The sequence below is a fragment of the Aythya ferina genome (genome assembly GCF_964211825.1).
Source record: "Aythya ferina genome assembly, chromosome: 6".
Taxonomy (NCBI): Eukaryota; Metazoa; Chordata; class Aves; order Anseriformes; family Anatidae; genus Aythya; species Aythya ferina.
In genome coordinates this window covers 31,324,380-31,343,093 of record NC_140303.1, presented here as the reverse complement: position 1 = coordinate 31,343,093, position 18,714 = coordinate 31,324,380, and the positions used below count along the sequence as shown (strand labels likewise).

The 18,714-nt window shown below is 37.6% G+C and overlaps 1 protein-coding gene across 13 annotated transcripts in view; it reads left to right on the top strand.

Annotated features, from left to right (window-relative positions):
- Positions 1 to 2,328: 2,328 nt before the first annotated feature.
- The window catches only part of R3HDM1 (R3H domain containing 1), a 50,526-nt gene continuing 34,140 nt past the window's right edge, over positions 2,329 to 18,714 (top strand). For 9 of the 13 annotated variants that reach the window (XM_084524243.1, XM_084524248.1, XM_084524242.1 and 6 more), the window contains exons 1-5: positions 2,329 to 2,466; positions 3,347 to 3,557; positions 10,614 to 10,655; positions 11,109 to 11,198; positions 16,643 to 16,757. In XM_084524243.1, coding sequence (XP_084380369.1) covers positions 3,387 to 3,557; positions 10,614 to 10,655; positions 11,109 to 11,198; positions 16,643 to 16,757 — 418 coding nt within the window. In that variant the 5' untranslated portion in view covers positions 2,329 to 2,466; positions 3,347 to 3,386. The remainder of the gene's footprint in view (positions 2,467 to 3,346; positions 3,558 to 10,613; positions 10,656 to 11,108; positions 11,199 to 16,642; positions 16,758 to 18,714) is intronic. The other 4 variants (XM_084524244.1, XM_084524247.1, XM_084524245.1 and 1 more) reach the window with 2 other exon arrangements.

The window sequence follows — 18,714 nt, the reverse complement described above, 5'->3', positions numbered from 1 at the left end:
TGTTAATAAAGAGAAAGTCAGAAAATACACATTTGCTTACCAGAACCTATTTTCCCTCCAAACAATAGAGTGATTCCTGAGGTCAGCCTTCTTGCTTCGTTTTCCTGCCCTGTGTGGGACACAAAGTGAGCGTTCAGATACACAGGGAGGTGGAAGGGGTGGGGTTCATAAGGATGGTCTGTGGTCTGTGCAGCACATAAAGTTCCTGCTTTGTTGCCTTCCTGTGTCTTGTTATTTCCAATTTGTTCTTTCATCTGTAATCCTTTCTCCCCCCGTTAATGATTCAATAAGTAGGATGTCAAAAAACTTACAGGCTTGAATCACGGCCCATTGTTTCACCTTTTTTTTTCGTGCTTCTTTTCAATGAAATTTATTAAGCCAAAATGTTTGTAGCATCTCCTGTCCTTTATCAACCTGATTGTTTCTTCAGATCTAAAACTGAATTTGTTGCTGGGCTTTAATCTCACCTCCAGGGCAACCTGGCAGCCTGTGGGCCACAGTGCCACTGCTGCAGTCTTCTGGGTCGTACTGGGAAGAGCACTGGAGTACTTGACACTGAGATACTGAGGGTGATGAATGAATGATGAATTAAGATCCCTTAGTGCTTCAGGAGGAGGTGTTAAAAGCTGAACACCGTTTAAATGATAATTTAAAATTCTTCCTACTCGAACCTCTTTTTTACAGGCTGGTGGGTTTTGGTTTCTTGCATGTTTTTTTTGGGAGGAGAATGAGGTGCATGTGGGAGGAATACAATATTCTTCATTCTTTATTTGCATGTATCTTCTGAAGTGTTGTCTTGTGCTGTTTTCCCAGTTACTGTTTTCCAGCACGACATTGCAGTATCTCTGGGTGTACACAAAGCAATTTGAATAAAGGCTGGTGAGAGTTGCTGTTGGGGAATGTGGAGAATGTGAAGGATTTGCTTGCTTTTGTTGCATGGTAAAGCCTACTGCCCATCTTTAGTTCTGTAGGTATTCGGTGAAATGAGATACAGCTTTTCTCTCACAATGTAAAGTCAGTGATATATTTAGCTAGCTTTCTGTTACTTTATATTAACTGTAGAATTATTGTATTGACAAAACAGTAAAACTGAGGAAGGGCTGGGCACTGTCACAGCCTGACCTTGTAATTTTGTTATTAATTGCTTTCTAGTGACCAAGTGCAGCTAGTTGGAGACATTTAAGATCTTTCAGGGCAGGTGTTTTGGTTCCTTCTCCCTTCATGTAGGGCAGCTCATGTTGTAAGAGAACAGTTTAGTGTGGGTTCTTTACTTAAATCGATTAAAAATGCATTTATAACCATGGAATAAATGGCTCATTGGTTTCTTATTTCACCTCAAACAATTTGGATGTTTTTCACTTGTTTATTTTCCTGAAGTCATTCTAATTATCTTGCTACTGACATGGAAATGAAGTAGTTCAACTGGGGTGACAGGAGGTATTCTTGATCTTTATTAGCGTTTCTGCTGTTTTTAATAAGCACCGTGTAGTTGTGAGAAAAGTGTCTGGGGAATGCAGTATGGTGATCCTATTCAGCGTATCTTTCACAGGCTTGAAAGGAAGTTATTTATTTTCTTTGTTTTAGGGTATTTCTGCTACCTTCATGGGTTGTGTTTCGTTTGATATTAGATGTCTCTGTTGTTGCCTACCACTTCAAACACACACTTCCTTGTGGGTAGTGGTGCTAATTATTTCTCAGGAAAGCAAATCTGTAAAAGAGGGGAGTTGGTTTTCTAGAAATTTGTAAACCCTCATTCAAAGGCGGTTCCTTTATTGAATGAAATAAAATTGTCTTCTGTAATTCGGGTTGCCTAAAATATGGGTTTTGTATTGTGCTTGTAGATTATTAAGTACGACAAAAAGAGAATTGCTTATATTTACAGGGTTTTCTGTGCTTTCCATGGCTATTACTCCTCCACACCTACTGGGTTTCTTATTACAAACTGTCTTTTCAGACTTTTCTGGAAGATACCTGCTTGTTTATAGGAACAGAGTTTTACAAGGAATGCCAAGAAAATGCTTATTATGACTACTTGTTAACTCGGTAATATTTTTGGAAGCCTGATGAAAAGTATAGCTGCTGCTGCTGCTAGCTAAAGCAAGTCATATGAGAAATGCAGATTTATTGTTTTTTTTTTTTTTTTTTTTTGTTTTTTTTTTCTTTAAATGAATTCACGTTTTTGGGTTGGTTCCCTCCTCCCAAATATAATTATCATGTATTTCCTTTGTTGATTTTTAAAATCTGTTTGTTTATTTAGGCATTTGAAAGGGATGTTCTTCCTAATTCAAGACAACATAGTTCCGTTCAAGACTCTACACTGGGGATAAGGACATGGGACTCCTCCTGGCAGATTCCAGATGGTTCATTACAACTGACATCTTGGTTGACAACTGTGAAAAGGAACTTTGGATTATTTTATTTTATTTTTGTGGTAGACCACAATCCCCAAACTGTAGAACACATCAGGTAATAAATCAGATGTTTGCTTAGACTTTTCTATACTCTCATTTTATTTTTTTCCCTATAAAAGACTAAGCATGCAGAACTTACTCTGTTTCTTTAAAAAAAAAAAAAAAAAAAAGGAGAATTCTTGGTTTTACATATTACACTGCAACTGAGTCATGGGAATAAGTTGTATTTTTTATTTATTAGGGAAAACTAAGATGGTTCTGTTATTAGCTTTAATCATTAGAGTTCTCTGAATTTATTGTAAATTATTGTTATCAGTAATTATTGATAATGGTCATTATTATAATTGCCAAAGCTGTTTCTGTCTTTATTGCTTCTGAGAGTGCTTAATTTTATCAGGACCAGTTTCATTATGTATCTTATGTAATAGAGTTCCTGTGTTCAGTACTAGCCCATTTGTTATTGGCAACCAGGAAACTTAAAATGATTTAATGAAACTTAATGTATTTGCCTTCTTGGTGCATTGTCATTTATCTGTTTTTTCTCAACCCTTTCAAAGTAAATCTACCTGTAATTCCTTCTTCATTTCAAATGAGAAAATCTTTCCCTGTTTCTGTTAGAACCTAATTTGATTTGGAGCACTGAAATGTTCAAGCATTTATTTTTAAATACAGAAGGGAAAATCTGCAAGTGTTATCCCACAGTGTAGTGGTTTAGTTCTCTCATATAGATATCTGTGGTTATATGCCTCTTGATAGAAGTGGTGAAAAGATGATGATCACTCCTTCCCTCCGATACAAGAAATGAGAAATACAGGAGTGCAAATCTTCATGGTAGTGAAATCATTTCTATTTTGGATAGCTGTTTAAATATGTGCATTTAATTAATTTAAAAATACTCAGTGATCCCCCTTTTTTTTTTTTTTTTTGTCCTAAAGGTTCCATATTTCTTGTAGAATTTTAAAATAATCTTTACTAATGAGGATGTCTGATATTCTTACTGTAAAAGATGAAACTGATGCAATGAAGGGTTCAGAAGCTGAATTTAAAGATACAGAACCAGATGAAAACCTTATAAAATCAGGAAGTCAGGAGCAGATCCAAGCGGAAAAGGATGAAAATTGTCCTGATAGCAAAAACGATATGCCGGTAAGAAGCTTTTCACTTAATTTGTCACTAATACATCTTGTTAAATGAGTCTTTGTCATGTTCTTCTTTTTGTCATGGTCCTCTTACATGTTATTTTGGTACTGGCTAGGAAAACTTGGCCCTTTTTTTGGAAGCAAGTAGGATGGTTTTCTTCCTTTGCCTCACTTCTCTGTTTATACTCATGTATATTTATATTAATGAGGGTCAGTCATTTTTAATTGTTTGAGTTGTGTAAGTGGTTTTCATGGGAAAGCCAAACTGTCTGTTACATATGCTCTCCTAAGTGCACATGTGAAGTTGAGTCAAATCTTTTCCTACCTTAGCAGAACAGGGGAAAAACTTAGCACTCAAATCACCTTTTGGTTATTGCTGAATCTTGATCAAGTTTCAGAGACTGTGCTGCACTGGTAATACTCTATCTAGTAATAATATGGTTTGGTCAAGGCACTAAAATGGTGAGTGTTGTTCCTCAGCACAGCTGCACGGAGTAGTGGTAATCAGTATAGAGCTCTCAAGCTACAAATGGGCTTGGGGGTAACTCTTAGAGCAGAGCTGTACTGCACAAGGCTAAAGTAAGCAGATATAGGTAATGTAAATCCTCAGGTATCAGAGGAATCAAGCCAGCAGAGCTGCTAAGGCCAGTGGGTTCAGGTCCTGCCCTAGATAGCAGAAGGTCCAGCCTTCCTCACTGCATCAATGGTGGAGTAGAATGGGGACTTAATATCCTGTCTTGGCTGCTAGTGAGTACTCCCATAGCTTCCCTTTCCTTCAATTCTCCACAACTTGTCAGTTTTGGTGTGTAATCTATCAGGTGGGAAAGCTTAGGCTGTCCTCTTGCATACCTGGAGGAGCTGATACACATAAACATACGGTCTTTGTAAGGTAGGAGATATACCTACAAAAAAAATACAGTATCAGATTTCAAGTGAGATGGGTAGGGGGGAAATGCTGTGGAAACATCTTGTGTTAAGGGGAAGCACAGCAGTGTTCATAACACCAGTTCAGTAGGTATGGCAGCATGTTTGATACCTCTGAGATTCAGCTATGCTGCATTTATGTGTAAGAGCCCTGAAAGAAGGGCGTCTTGTGTGGCACAAACTGGTGAACTCCTGGTTGAGGCTGCCCATGCTCACTGGGGACAGTAAGCACCTGAGGTGAATTTGAGGAAGGCAACTGAAATTTTCTGCCATAACTTGGGAAAAGGGGCAGATTTCTAAGAAGGCTTGGAAGAAATTAACTTCCTGTAGGTTTTTTTTTTTTTTAATCTGTGGGTTATGAATAAAAAATTTCCTGATAAAAATCATGATTGGGATATGGGGTATGCCAGTATTCTCTTGTGGGTTGCAAAACCAGGACAGTGGCTTATTAGATTCTTGTTATTGAGAATTGAGTAAAACGTTCTTTGGGGAGTAGTTTTGCTCATGACTAGCAATTCAATATTCTGCTGAGTGAAGTAATCTCTGTTTGCTAGGTTAAATTGCTTCCAAATAAATCTTGTCGACCACTATAATAACAATGCAGTTTTACTCTTTAATATCTGCTGGCTTTATTAAAGTTGGCATCAGCGTAAATGGATAATTTTATGGAAAGCAAATCCTTAAAATGAAATACTTCTCCTGTAACATATGAGAAATAACTGCTGCTGAAACATTGGTGGATGTTAGAACTGAGCTGATATTCTCTTTAATCAATGGAATATCCCAGTAGTCAACATTAAAAATGTTTTTAAGGTTTATTTTCCTACAGTTCAGTAACTTAGAAGAAACTCATTCACATTTTCTCATTCAACAACTATTAGTGTAGAAACTTATGAGACTCAGGTGGCAAATCTGCCTTCCTGCAAACAAGTGTTCCTGTCCAGAGAAATGAAGCTGTCAGTGGCTATGGGCTTTGGCTCTGGCTTGTTTGACAGGGGGTTTTGGTTGGTTGGTTTTGGTCTTGTGTGGGAGTAATATCTGGTGGCTGAAATAATTATCTAGCACGCACCCTAGGAGCTGTACAGCTGTATAATGAAGGCTTCTTGATGCAGGCAGCTTTGCTGTCTTTTTCATCTAGTATTGATGTGAACATTGTGTCTAGGAGTGTCCATCAGAACCAGAGCGCTGCCATTACATGAGTAGTGTAATTAAAAACTGTGGTCTGAGAATGTGGATTTCCAGAGCAGGAGGTAGACAGCTGTTTATGAAGAAAGTTGTTCATGTAAGGCCTTTGCAACTGCACATAAACCACGTCAGTGAGTTAATGTTACTTGTAATATGATCGCTGGTAGTGCAAACACACATGACATATACTTGCTTTGGAAGTTGCTATTTAATTTCTCTAAAGTCAAGTAAGAAACTAGCGTTGATTGCTCCTCTGTCTAAACCTAGTGGGTTTGAATTCAGGTATGCTTCTGAATTTTTGCAGTCGAGTAACTGATGGTTATGTTTTGAAATGCAAGATTGCTTTCAGGTGTTGTGCACTAGTCCCTACTTTGCTGTTGTGTACAGTATGAGAAAAATGTCTCAGTGTATGGGCAACTTTCACAGTCCTTTTAAGTAGTGGGAAAGTACATTAATTGATACAGGGGCTATTAGGGACCATTTTTGAATTGTCATGGTTTAAAATTGCCATCAAGTAACACTTAAATGGTATTGGAAATCAGTGGCACTCATGAAAAGTACTTGTAGAGGAGTGCGTTGTCAGTACTATGGAGGTGTTTTGGTGGTGGTGGTTTTTTTGTTGTTGTGGAGTGGGGTTTTTATGACAGCTTTTTATTCATGCTAAGAATATTTATTTTTTTAAAGAAAATATTTAACGCCTCTCTGCTAATTCATGCTGGCTATTCTGGAAAAGGCAGGCTAGTTCTTATTCCACAGTCCATGCACTGTGGAGTAGGGTGGGGAGAAGAATGTTAATCTTAATTGCCATCATCTCTGCAATAAAAAAAAAATCACTGCTATGTGGATAGAAGGTCCTTAGTGGATGGTGATAACCAAGGCAGTAGAAGACTGGGAGAAAGCAAGCTGCATATTACCGTGCAGCAGTAAAGACACTTGCAAACTGGAAAATAACAGGGAAAAAAAAAAAAATCACCAAGTGATAGAGGCTGATGCGTGAATGCAAGACTTGCCTGCATTCATTGTTTGATAGGAGCAAGGTAAATGTGTATTAAGTAGGTGTAATTCTGGTTTTGATTTATACTAATTAAGCGGATAGCCTAGTCCCTTGGAGAAACAAGGTGAAATGTTTGTTCTTAACAACTGGACGTGCTTTTTGACATGTTTCTTCCCTTCATACTAGGACAAATCTTTGTTTTCTTTCTCTGTTCCACAGCTGAGCTCTGTGAGGCCTTTCTTTGCCTCCTCCTCAGCTATTCTGATCTTGTCAAAATTTATGTATTTGTTTCCAAAATACACAACTTAGTAATTTTTAATAGACAGATTCTGATCAGCTTCTTTTAAACTGTAGAAAATGCTTCTGCATCCAGTAGGGAAGCTATTTTTCCAGTTTTGTTCCTAAGTCGTCCTCTGCTGTGTCACGGAAAATTGCTGTCACCACTCACTAGTGCAGGAACGCGAGTAACCATACACCATGCTGGTTTTTCCTTCAGCGTTATACAAGCTAACTATGGTTGTTAGAACTGTAGCCCTTATCTGAATTTAAAACTGAAGCCTAGTGTAGTAAAAGGATGGAAAACTGCAAGGCCTTAGACCGCTCTTTTCAGGTCTGCCATGTCATGTCTGACCTCTGAAATGTCCCAAGCGTAATGCAGAAATCTGTGTAGTACCTTTTCACAAGGCTTTTCTTGCTTCTGAATTTGTATTCTTGTGCCTGAGCTGCTTCTTTGGGCAGCACAGCAGTGGTAGAAGAAGGGATGTAAATGTTCCAGATCTTTACTTTGTAGTTAATATACATGATCTGTGGGGTAATTAGGAAAAAAGAACAGGGAAATACTTCCACTGAAAGCCTGGATATATAGGGTTGTATGTGTTCAGTAAACTATCTTAACGTCCACTTTATTTTGTTGATTGCATTGTATTAATTAGATGGAAGTGAAGCACAGTAGTTTGTCTCAAAAAAAAACAAAACTTTTAAGGCAAAAAAACAGGTCATTGTTTTCATTATGCAAATTTTTTGCAACACTTGCTTTTAAAGTGTCTTGATATCGTGCCTGTAGCAACTTTAAATGGAGCATAAATATATTTTTAATGTAGCTTTTATTAACAGTATTTTCTCATGTCAGTAAAACTCTGAGAGCTGCAGTTATAAAGAAGTTGCTTAACTTGCACTCACTATGGACTGTATATTCTAAAATAGCTAGGAATTGTCTTTACAATTAGGAACATAAAGGTGTAGCATAGGAACAAAGCAAATGCAGAAATCAGTACTAAAATTCCAGGTGAGTTGGTGCCTATCCCACATAGTTGGAGCTGGACGCAGAGGCTCGTATTGCAGGCTTGGATATCTTTAGTCATACGGGAAGGCAAACAATTGAGGCTGGCAAAGAATTGCTTTACAAGGCATAAGAAAGTTGTTGTTGCCAGTTAACAGATGTTAATGATGGATCTGATGACGCTCATCTCATGTGCAGCTCTGAGGTTTGATTCATTTCAATCATGGGAGATTGACTGGTCCCTAAAAATTGGGACCACTCCCTCCTACAATGCCCCTGCCCCTGACTGTCCCCAGTGTCATTGCTATTGAATTGGTCCCTAAAAATTTTCAGGTGTTCATGAAATTGAGCACCAGAGTATTCAAATACTTCTGTTTGCTACCCTGAATACCTTATCTTATTCCTCATGGGCTGCAAACACCTATCTTCAAGAAATCTGAAATGCGGTGTGACTGACAGTGTCAGCTTAGTTGGCTTTTCCGCCTGGAACCAAAACTCTAATTCTGCAAGCGAAATGAAAGGTGATGGGAATGTACTGTCAGAATTCAGCCACAATAGGCTATGGTTGAAAAACATACTCATTTTAAGCATTGTTACAAATATTTTGGGTTTGATACCAGATTATCTCAATTTTAGTATATCAATTTAATTTTGAGATTTTCTGCACTTTATCTGGCATAACCAAATACACTTTACTTTGGCTGCTGTGGATTCCTGAGACTTTACTGCGTTGAGGTAAGGTGAGGAGGAGATCTGTGCTTTGTACAGAACTGCTTTCCAGCAACTTCCTCTACTCTTTTTCTTTCCTTTAAATCATTTTGCTAAAAGTAACAGAATATATGTCTTTAGTAAATCATAGAAGTCTATTTGGCTAGTTTAAAATGTTCTGCATAACTAAGTTGACTTTCTTTTTTTCCATGTAAATGGTGGATCCAGGGTGTTTGCTTCATTAGACTGTTTTTAGTTATGTACCGGATTCAAAGCTTCCAAAATTTTCCAAGACGTAAACAATTTCTTGAGTAGGTTCTTCTGCATGTTGTTTTGATAGTCAACTGAGGATCCCACTAGCATTGTTGATGGATTTTATGTTTATACTGCTTGATTTGAACCTACCTAAGATAATTGATGCTGGATTAATTGATAGCAGCTGGGAAATCATCCAGTTCTTGAAAGCTCATTAGCTTGGCATAATGCAAACTTTGCCAAGGATATACAAATGCCAGCTTTCAGTAAACAGGGGCATGCTTTCGGCATAGGTTGAGGGGATTGATTGATTGAGGAGGAAAAAATGACTTTCAGATACCAATAAATCTTCATCTGTGTATTGTTCCAGGTATGTGGAAAGTTGAACTGACTTTGCTCAGAATCTCAGCAAGCTTTTTTTTTTTTTTTTTTTTTTTTAAAGAAAAAAAAATCTCTCTCTCTCTATATATAGATATCAGTTCAGTCAGTTTTCAGCACAGCTATTTAAAATCCTGTTACACAGTGAAATGAATAATATTTAAATGAGCTTCTCAGTGAAGCTGGGTCAACATCCAAAAAAAGATACTTGATACTTGAGGAAAATGAGAGAGAGCTGTTCTTCTGCCTTGACATGGCTGAACCCTTCAATTTAGGTTAGCAGTTTTTTAACAACATGTATTTCCTGCAAGAAATTAGGAGCAGATGTCTATCAAGTGCCTTGTGTATGAGCTTAGGGCAGAGTTTCCTTTCTTCGTGTAGTTTTCAGACTGGGTTTTTGTTTAGTTTGCTTCTGGCAGGATTCCCCTTTCATAAAGGAGCGAATGTTGTCCATTAAACAACACTTGAAACTGTATTTCCAATGTTAGCTTTCACTTACAAGTATTAGGCTTGTGCTCGCTAAAATTGATTCTGGTAAAGGCTTGTGTATCCATCAGTTTTAGTTCTGTAGTGAAACCAGTGCTTTCATTATCTTGTGCCACTCGAAATGCCTCCATACCTGTGCAGGTATCACAGGGGTGCATTTTAACCATGGAGTTAAAAACCTGACAAACTCTCAAATATACATTTCAATCATGCATGCTGCAGCAAGTTTGCGATTTTTTTTTTTTTAAAGAAACTATTAATGGGAAAAGGTTTCTGGGTAGATGAAGATCATATCTGTGCACAGTAAGTTAGCTTTGACCAGCAGCTTTTTCTAAAGTTGTTTTTTTATAGCTCCTATTCATCTTTTATGTTTTAATATGAATCAAATATATTTTAATTATTAGTATTGATTGCCTTGTAGAGGCAATGTGTTTGTGCTTTGTGTTTTTTTTCCCTTCTTCGCCTGTTTTCATCATTTTTCTAGGTAGGTTTCAGGAAATAGGAAGAAAATTTAAAACCACTCATGTTGCCAAGGAAATTAGGACACGATAATTTTAAACATAGGAGCGGACAGAGTAAACAGCCTGGATCTTACTGACCAAGAACAATGCTTACTTCCTGTTAAATTTCTGTACTATCTATTGCTGATAAATGAAAGAGAGATTTCAAGGACAAGCACAATGAAAAAGAGAGCATATAATCCTTCAGCCAAAAGCACCTGCTGTTCCTTTCATAGACTTAACCGCCATGTCAGTAATAACTGTTAAAACTTTCTCTGTTAAGCAGTCTTTTGCATTACTAAAGTTGAAGTCCTAAGTGTAATATAAACCTTTTCTGTTGTGCCCATCATCCAGCGGCCAGTGCAGTCTTTTGGACAGACAGCCAAAAGGTCGAAGGTACAGTAGCCTTGTGTGCTGGCATGCTAAGGAAGCCCTTCATGCTTGATGAAGCCTTGTTACTTTGTGAAAAGTGCCTTTAGTTTCATCCTTTATTTTTTTGGCAATGAAGCTTTGTTTTCTTCTGTTGGATTTTTGTCTTGCCTAGTTGTCTGCTTTTGTGGTTTGCCTTTATATTTTTGGTGGCTTTTTATTGTTATGGAGAGCAGCACTTTCCCAACGATTTTATTTACTTTTCATTAGATGTGCGCTATTGTGCTGACAGTGCCTTCAAAAGCTGCAATTGCTTGGGTAATTTTTTCCTAAAGGAAATAATTTATTCTTTTGAAAACATTAAAAATGCAGTTCTCAGCCAATTTGTTTTACATAACATGAATGGAAAAATAACGGCTTATGGTATATTTATATAATATTTATAAGCCATAGTTTTTAATTTTACATACTTTCCTTTAGTCAAACACAAAGTTAAAGTTAGTTCGGAGCCTTGCTGTATGTGAAGAATATCCACCACCTCCTACAGCTGAAATATCACAGGACTTCCAGGTAAAAGTCACATTACTGAAGTTTCTAAAACAATTTAAAATAACTTACTGTTCAAAAGAAGGTATTTTGGGTACTCTTTAAATATGCAGACACCATATGATTATGATTATTTTTGATACAGTTTTAACAGAGGTGGTAATATCTGGCAGAGTCTGCTACTGTGGTTTTCTGAAGTATTATGGTTGATATCTGGGGAACAGAAAAAGGGGAGCTTGGTTAGTTGTTTCAGCTTTCTGGTGTTATAGTGCACTTGGCAGTTGCAAACTGCTTAATGCTGTGTGCCATCATTAAGACAAATGTGTTAATATGCAGCATAATTTAACAACTTTTCATATCTAAAGATATAAATGGTTGTAAGTTTTGGTGTTTTGATGGAATTTCTGCATGTTATTCATTGTTGCTGGTTAACGCATGCCTGAGGTATGCCTGGAGACTAATCTGTTAAGATATTTTAACATACTCAAAGAAATTCCTAAATAACGGACAAAATATGTAAAATGGGTTTAGAGAATTTTAAATCTAACTTTTCTGATTTTGCTTTTATAGAAGTCTGTATCTTTAGAGTGAAATGCTGTTACTAGCTTTAGTTTGGGCCATGGAAGAGAGGCACTGAAATGATTTTCATGCTGCTCTCGTTTTCACTCCTAACAAAAGTGAAATGATTCTTAGTGGCTTTCTTGTGAAGCATGTTGAAATATTTTACTGTTATCTGAAAAGCTTCTGAATGGTCTTCTTGTGAGAAGTCTCGCTTTCCTTAACAAGCAGAAGGAACCATAGAATAGCAGACAGTGAGGGTTTATTGCTGTGGGACTACTAATTTGGTTTTGGGGAGGAAGGGAGGTTGAGAACTCAAACGAGTTAAATCTTATGAAGAATGAACTGTCAAGTATCTAGGTTTTGGTCTTGGGAAAACTGAAAAATGTGTTGCTGTTTTTTCTCAGTCCTTCACTAATACATGTATACTTACTGATACTTGAACAGTTCACTGGAGAAATTTTAGAACCGGGCCTGCTGATTTAATAAAAATCTAAGTCTGGTACAGTACATGGTGTAAGAATTTAAAAGCCAACAGAAAAATTAATGCCATTTACCATGATTTATATTCCTGTTGCAATGTTTCCCATCAGATTACCCAAACTAAGAGATCTAATTCAGGTTTAGTTGTTCAGGCTTGAAGCGGTAGGGCTTTGCTGCATCAGGCATTGTATCTGAGTACAAGAGGAGAGAATCCTAATTTGATGAACTATTCATCCACAGCACATTTTAAATGTAAGTCGGGAGGATTTTTAGAACTCCAGCACTACATGACACCTTGTATTTAATGGTTTAATATCACAGCCTTATTATAAGCGTGCTCTGCAGGTGGCATTTGTTGCAGTGCCCTAGGGGAGTCTCTCCTTAGCTTCACGTACTGCTGAGTGCTTCTTGAAAGCAATTAGTGCAGCAGCAGAAGAGATGTAAAGGCCAATTCTACAGAACGAACTGAATTGTGGGATAATCTAAGTTTGTACAGAATGAATGTCATAAATGAGACTGTATATTAAGAAAGAAAACTAGATCAGGCTGCAAATTTTCTTTAGAAACAGTAATCTAGAAAAAAGTGGTTTAGGGATCCCAGTAACTATGCAAATGATGGAGAGAACAAATTGAATTCAGCTTTGAATAGAGAGAGATGCATGTTAGGAGGAGAGTCAGAAGTGGGAATTTGTTGCAACTCCTGATGCTGCAGTGCACATCTTAATGGCCGTAGGTCTTGTGTGACCTCCTAAAACAACACAGACAATTTCTTCAACTGCTTGCTTCCTTTCCCAAGGATTTTTTGGGAACTGTGGAAGGCAGCAATCTGCAGGTGGGTGCCTCAAGCCCCACGCTGGAAGCATGCTATGTGTGGGAGGTGAGGGGCTGTATGGCACAGCCCTCCCTGGCAGCATTGGAATAAAGTGTGCGAGTGCCTCCCCTTGCTGGAAAAGTCACTGCTCCGTTGTGGCAGTGAGACTGCAGCTGAAACACAGCTTTCCTTTTTCTGTTTGCACTTAAAATAGACTTTAAGCCTTAGAGAGAAAAAAAATCAGGATAGAGTTGCTGATAATCCTTAAAGAATCCTGATTTTTGATCTGTAGAAAACAGGAACTGGTGTGAGTGTTGGGATAACTCTGTAGTCTTGCCTGTGACTGTTCACAGTCACCCCTTCCACAGGGCTGTGCCGCAGCTCTTCGCAAGGTGTAAAGCTCCTCAGTGTATCCAGGTACAGAAGCAGTTCTGCAAGCCACTCTGCCACTGCTGCCTGTCTCTCCTCAGAAGGCTGCAGCGGAGGAGGTGATGGCCCAGACAAATCACCTCTGGAAGATCAATTTATTTTCTGAAATACTTGTTTATATTTTCTGGAGCAATTGCAACGTGGGAGAAGATGCTCTTTGTTACTGAGAAACCAGAGAGCTCAGAAGCGTTTCGCCTTAGTTGTTGAAAAGCACTGGCAGCCCTTTAAGTAAACGGTGCTGTCGAAGTGTGAGCTTGTCAATTTATTGCTTGAAGAAAACCATAACTGATTTATTTGATCTTCTATTTTTACAAATATGGTAACTCTTTATTCTTTTGCCGTCCTTTGTCTAAATTTAGGTGCTGGAATTGTTCCGCTTCTGTGTGCTCTGATACGAAGTACAAACATTAGCTAAAGCACGATCAATTTCAGCCCTGATTAAGAAAGGGCTGGTTTCTTGTGAATGAGCTGTTACTGATACTATTAACAAGTAAACCGATCTTTGAAAGATTGAATTTTAATAAAATAAAACAGCCCAAAGGGAAAGAAAAAAATAATAATAATAAAAAAAACAGGGTCTGCAATATTAGTGAGTTTATATTGACTTGGGTAAATTCAGATTGCTGGTAAAGCAACCCAGGACGGGTTACCTTTACCCAACCCAGGACCTTTGATTAATCCTTCAGTAATGCTTCCCGATGCTTGTATACTTTTTTTCAAGTGTATTAAACTGGAGGGATTTTCAGATGTTGATGGTTCTGGTTTGGAGGTTTTTGCTTTATTGTTTGGCTACTTTTTTTTTTCCCCAAAATTTGGTGACAATCCGTGCTGCTGCAACAAGGAATTCAGGTAGGAAGGTGATTTGTGTTACCAAAAAGAGTCTATTAAATTAGTATGCTAGCAGAGACCAGCTATCACCAGGGTGGGATTAAAAAGAATTTTAAGGAAAAGAAGCTAAAATATTTTTCAGCAGCTTTGCCATGAAGTAGGTCATGTTTAATTAGATGCTACATTTTTATAGCATGAAATCACAAGAAAGTGCCCTTTGGTACACAGTTCTGTATCACACTTTGAAGTCGAATTGATGCTAGCAGAATTGGCTGCTCAGATGGCTCTTCCTTTTTTAGCACTTGGTGGGGAAAGAAGTATGAAAATGATTGCTTGCTGAAGCCCTTTGACTAAACTATTGCTGCATGCTTTTTTTTTTTTTTTGTCCTCTGGGTAGGTTTAGAGCATGTAGCCGATCAATCTCCTTCCTAATAAAGGAAAATCTGAATCAGACTCTGAAAAAAATCCTTAATTTACTAATAGATTTATAGAACATTGAAAAATGGAGAAAAACATGTCACATTGGTGGATGAGAGTCAGAATTAATTTCTTAATAGCTCATGCACTGTGCTTCTTTTATACTTTTTCAAATAGCAGTTATGTAGCTACTAAGTGAACAGTCAGCGTGTAATGCACTATATAGTGAAAAACAATTTGCTTATGTTTGTATGTATGAGATGAGGAATGCAAAATTTTGTTTTGGAATCTTTAAGGTTTTTAGCCAAGTGAATTCTCAAGACCAGTAAAGAAGTATGCTAACGAGTTCATTAGTTGTGAAAGATAATGTTTTTTATCGGGCTTGGATATAGATAACCTCACAGAAGCTGAGAAGTCTTCACACTTACAGTGCTGTTTTGCAGGGTGCTGATGGATTAATAACTTTAATTAGAACATTTTTGGGGGGGGGGGGACACATGTCATAATGAAAGGGAGAGCTGGTAGTTTTCTCAGCTAAGCTTTTTCTCTTATTTGAAACAGTTTTAACTCCACAAACATATTCAAACAGGTTTTTAACCATAGCCTCCTTAGTACAGGGCTCCTACGGCTCAGATCGGAAGAAACCAAGGTGGCAAGCAGTTTATGCTAGCTAGGGCAGGGAGGAGCTTTAGTACAGGTTATGTAGAGATGTGTTTGCAGGTGAAGCAGTCTTCAGCCTTGGCTTTAATTGTCAGATCAAGTCTGTGGTATAAGGCATCAGGAGAAGCTTACAGCAGGTGCCTCGGTGTGGGTAAGCATGGGCTTGAAGGAAGAGTGAGGACTTGAGTGGGAAAGGATTTGGTGCAGGAGTCAGGAGTGGTAGGGAAACCTGGATATGGGGCAGGTCTTGGGCTGGGAGGGATGGGATGTTCGTGCGTAGGGGCGATGATAGCATCTCGAGTTGGCTTCTGGGGGAACAGAAGTGATGTCTGAGGGACTTCCACATACAAGGAATGGGGGAGCGTTACTATGGGATTTTGCCACCCTTCTTCTTAGCATCACTCCGACACAGGATTTTTCTCCATTTCTCTCTACTCCCTCTCGTTTTGCTGTCTGAAATATGATAGTCCTTTGTTCTAACAGTCCTGTTGAAGACAAAAGAGGCATGAAGAACAAAATGACTCTTGCCTACTAATTAGGGAACCATTTTGTCACTTTATTTTAAAAGGGAAAGGCTTTTTTTTTTGTATTTGGAAAACAGGGTTCATGATACTTCACTGACTTGTGTAGAAAAGTAGATTTTTGAGATGATTGCACACAAAGCTACTCTGTCAAAATATACAAAAAGATAAGAAGCTAAGCCTTGATGACAGTAAGGTCTGCACATTTTGCCTTGGTGTATTATTGTACTGTAATTTTTTTTTCTTTTTTTGCAAGTCTGATAATGCTGGTCAGTCTTAGAAATCGCAATATTTGTTTTACTCTTTTTCCTTGATATAAACCAAATCAAAACTTGAACCCAGCTGTTATAGTCGAAAACTGTGAGTAATGAAGGAAAAAAAGCGTTGTGGATCATGTGTTACCTTTAAGAAAAAAAAAAAGTAAATTTATAAAATTTGTGCACCTGAAAAACTGGAACGTTTTCATGCTTGTCTCAAGGTAGTTTAGAGTCATTTTGAAAAAGCAGTCAGGGCTTGGAAGTGTGTGTGTGAAATCAAAAATGTGTACATTACTTTCCATGTCTTCTCTGTAGTTGTTGATTCACTGATAAATAATTTCATTTTGTTTGCATAAAGTATATGTGTGATCAGAAAGAATATGAGGACAGTTATTTTCCTTGTTAGCTCTTCATTTTTGCAGCTGATATAGTACAGAACAGTTTTCCTGCAGATCTGTATTATTTGAAATAATTTCCATGATGACTGACTTTTACTTTTGACAGGAGAAAATTCAAATCCAGTTGTCACATTGTTTTGAAAAAGAAGAAAAGCCTGCAAAAGATGAAACGGAAAAGGAAAAGTCCAGTGATAAATTGCCCAGAAAAATGTTATCAAGAGGTTTGCTATCTGCTTTTAATTTGTATTTTTAGATCACACTTTCTATAAAATCTGTTAATGACCTCAAGTGACCTTGTCTTTGGGGAAAGTGTTAGAATGTTTTTAATGTAAAAACAGCGTTTTCTTAAGACTAATATTGTTTTTGTGTGTGAGCTGCAGTGAATTTTTGTGCATGTTAATGATTAATATTTCACTGTATCTTGTGTACCTGAATATATGATAGTCCAGACTTGCATGTGGAAGATAATTTGCCAAGCTGAATTACTCATTTCGCTATGTCAAAGTAGTATGCATAGATAGAGGTAGTAATATCCAGAGAGTAGTATCTGTATTTTATGGATAGAGATGAAAAAATGGCATGTACAGATGGAGTTGTCACCTGGTGAAAAGTCAGGCCCCCTTTCCTCTGGCTTTTGTTAGTTTAAATTTAAATAAAAGATTTTTATAGTTAGCACCTGTCCAGATGTGACAAGCTCAAATCTTATCCAGCTTTTTAGTGTACCTGTTGGTGAAATTAGTTGTCTGTCTGCACGCCAGCAAATACTTAAGTGTCATCAAATGGCCTAATCCCTGTGTTAATCAGGTAGTAGGTTATGTCCTGGGTATAGAAAGAATCTGAAATTCATTCATTTTAATTTGGAATGGAACTGCCAGATGTAACAACAGAAGACTGTCTCTGTCCGTGTTGTCTAATGCTTTGTGTGTTGTATCAGAGCTAACTTGCCTAACCTTTAAAGTACATTCCCACCTTCTGAAATTAAAAAGACAGCAAAGGCTAAGTAATGTTGAAGAGTTGAGAGCTGAGTGACAAAACATCTAAGCTGTTGTAAATACACCCAGCATAACCTGTGGAGGTTAATTACTCTCTAATTTAAGACATGTCAAAATGTATTATGATGGAATTTAAACATCAATCTTCCAGTAATTACTTAATTATTGTTCACTTGGCAAATTAAGAAAACGAAGGTAAATAATTATTCAAGTTTTTTATTTCTTTTTTTTTTTTTTTTGCCAGGCATGCCTCTTTTTCTTCTTCCTCTTTGGAATCAAAAGAAATTGCAAAAGATAAATGCTCAGACTTGCTTGGTTTCATTTCTATTCTTTTGACAATGCTAGGGCAGGATTGATAGTGTACTGAGCTCTGCAGAGCTCAGGGAACTCACTGTCATTCTTCTTTAGGGAACTAGAGGTTCCCTGTCCTCAGATGGACTTGGAGTCTCTCCAGGAACAATTTCAGTCTAATTTGTGAAAATCAAACACTTCAGTCACCCTGTTTCCCACTACGCCAAGAGACTGAGCTCTCTTGGCACTGTTGCTTCTAATTAAAAAAAAAAAAAGTCGGCATAGATTCTGCATCCACTGAATCTTTCCTTCTTTGTGCAGTAGTCCCCTCAATCATTGCTAATAAAAGCTAATTTGCAAGGATTGTACTCCATGCTAACCACGAAAAGACCTGGAACAGCAAGGCATAAGTCTGAAGTGTGCATAACTTAAGAGGTTGGCACTTGAGTAGTTCTTGGAAGAAACCTAGTTCCAAAGGTTATTAAAGCATCTCTAGCTTTTAATTCTTGGATACAGAACTCTGGAAGGTGCTGGTGTAAGGAAAGACTTGGTGTTAGAAGTATTTCTTTCAGTGACACAATGTAACCTGGAAACACTTGGAACAAGTCAGATCTTTGTGGGACTTCTCTGAAAGTTTTCAAATACCATGTTGTGAAAACAAGACCAACTGAACATGGGTTTTTAGTAGTGCAGAACAACAATAATGGTGATTTAACTGTTAGATACCAGCTTACAATATTTCTTTGGGCAGCATCCAGTAATTCTGTACATCAGCTAGTGGTCCACAGAAGTTCATACAACAGTGCAGTGGAGAAAACTTGGGGGGTTGATGGAAATGACATGACTCAAGGTGATATGCTGCTTCAAAATGTATAGCAGTTTGTTAATAGATTGA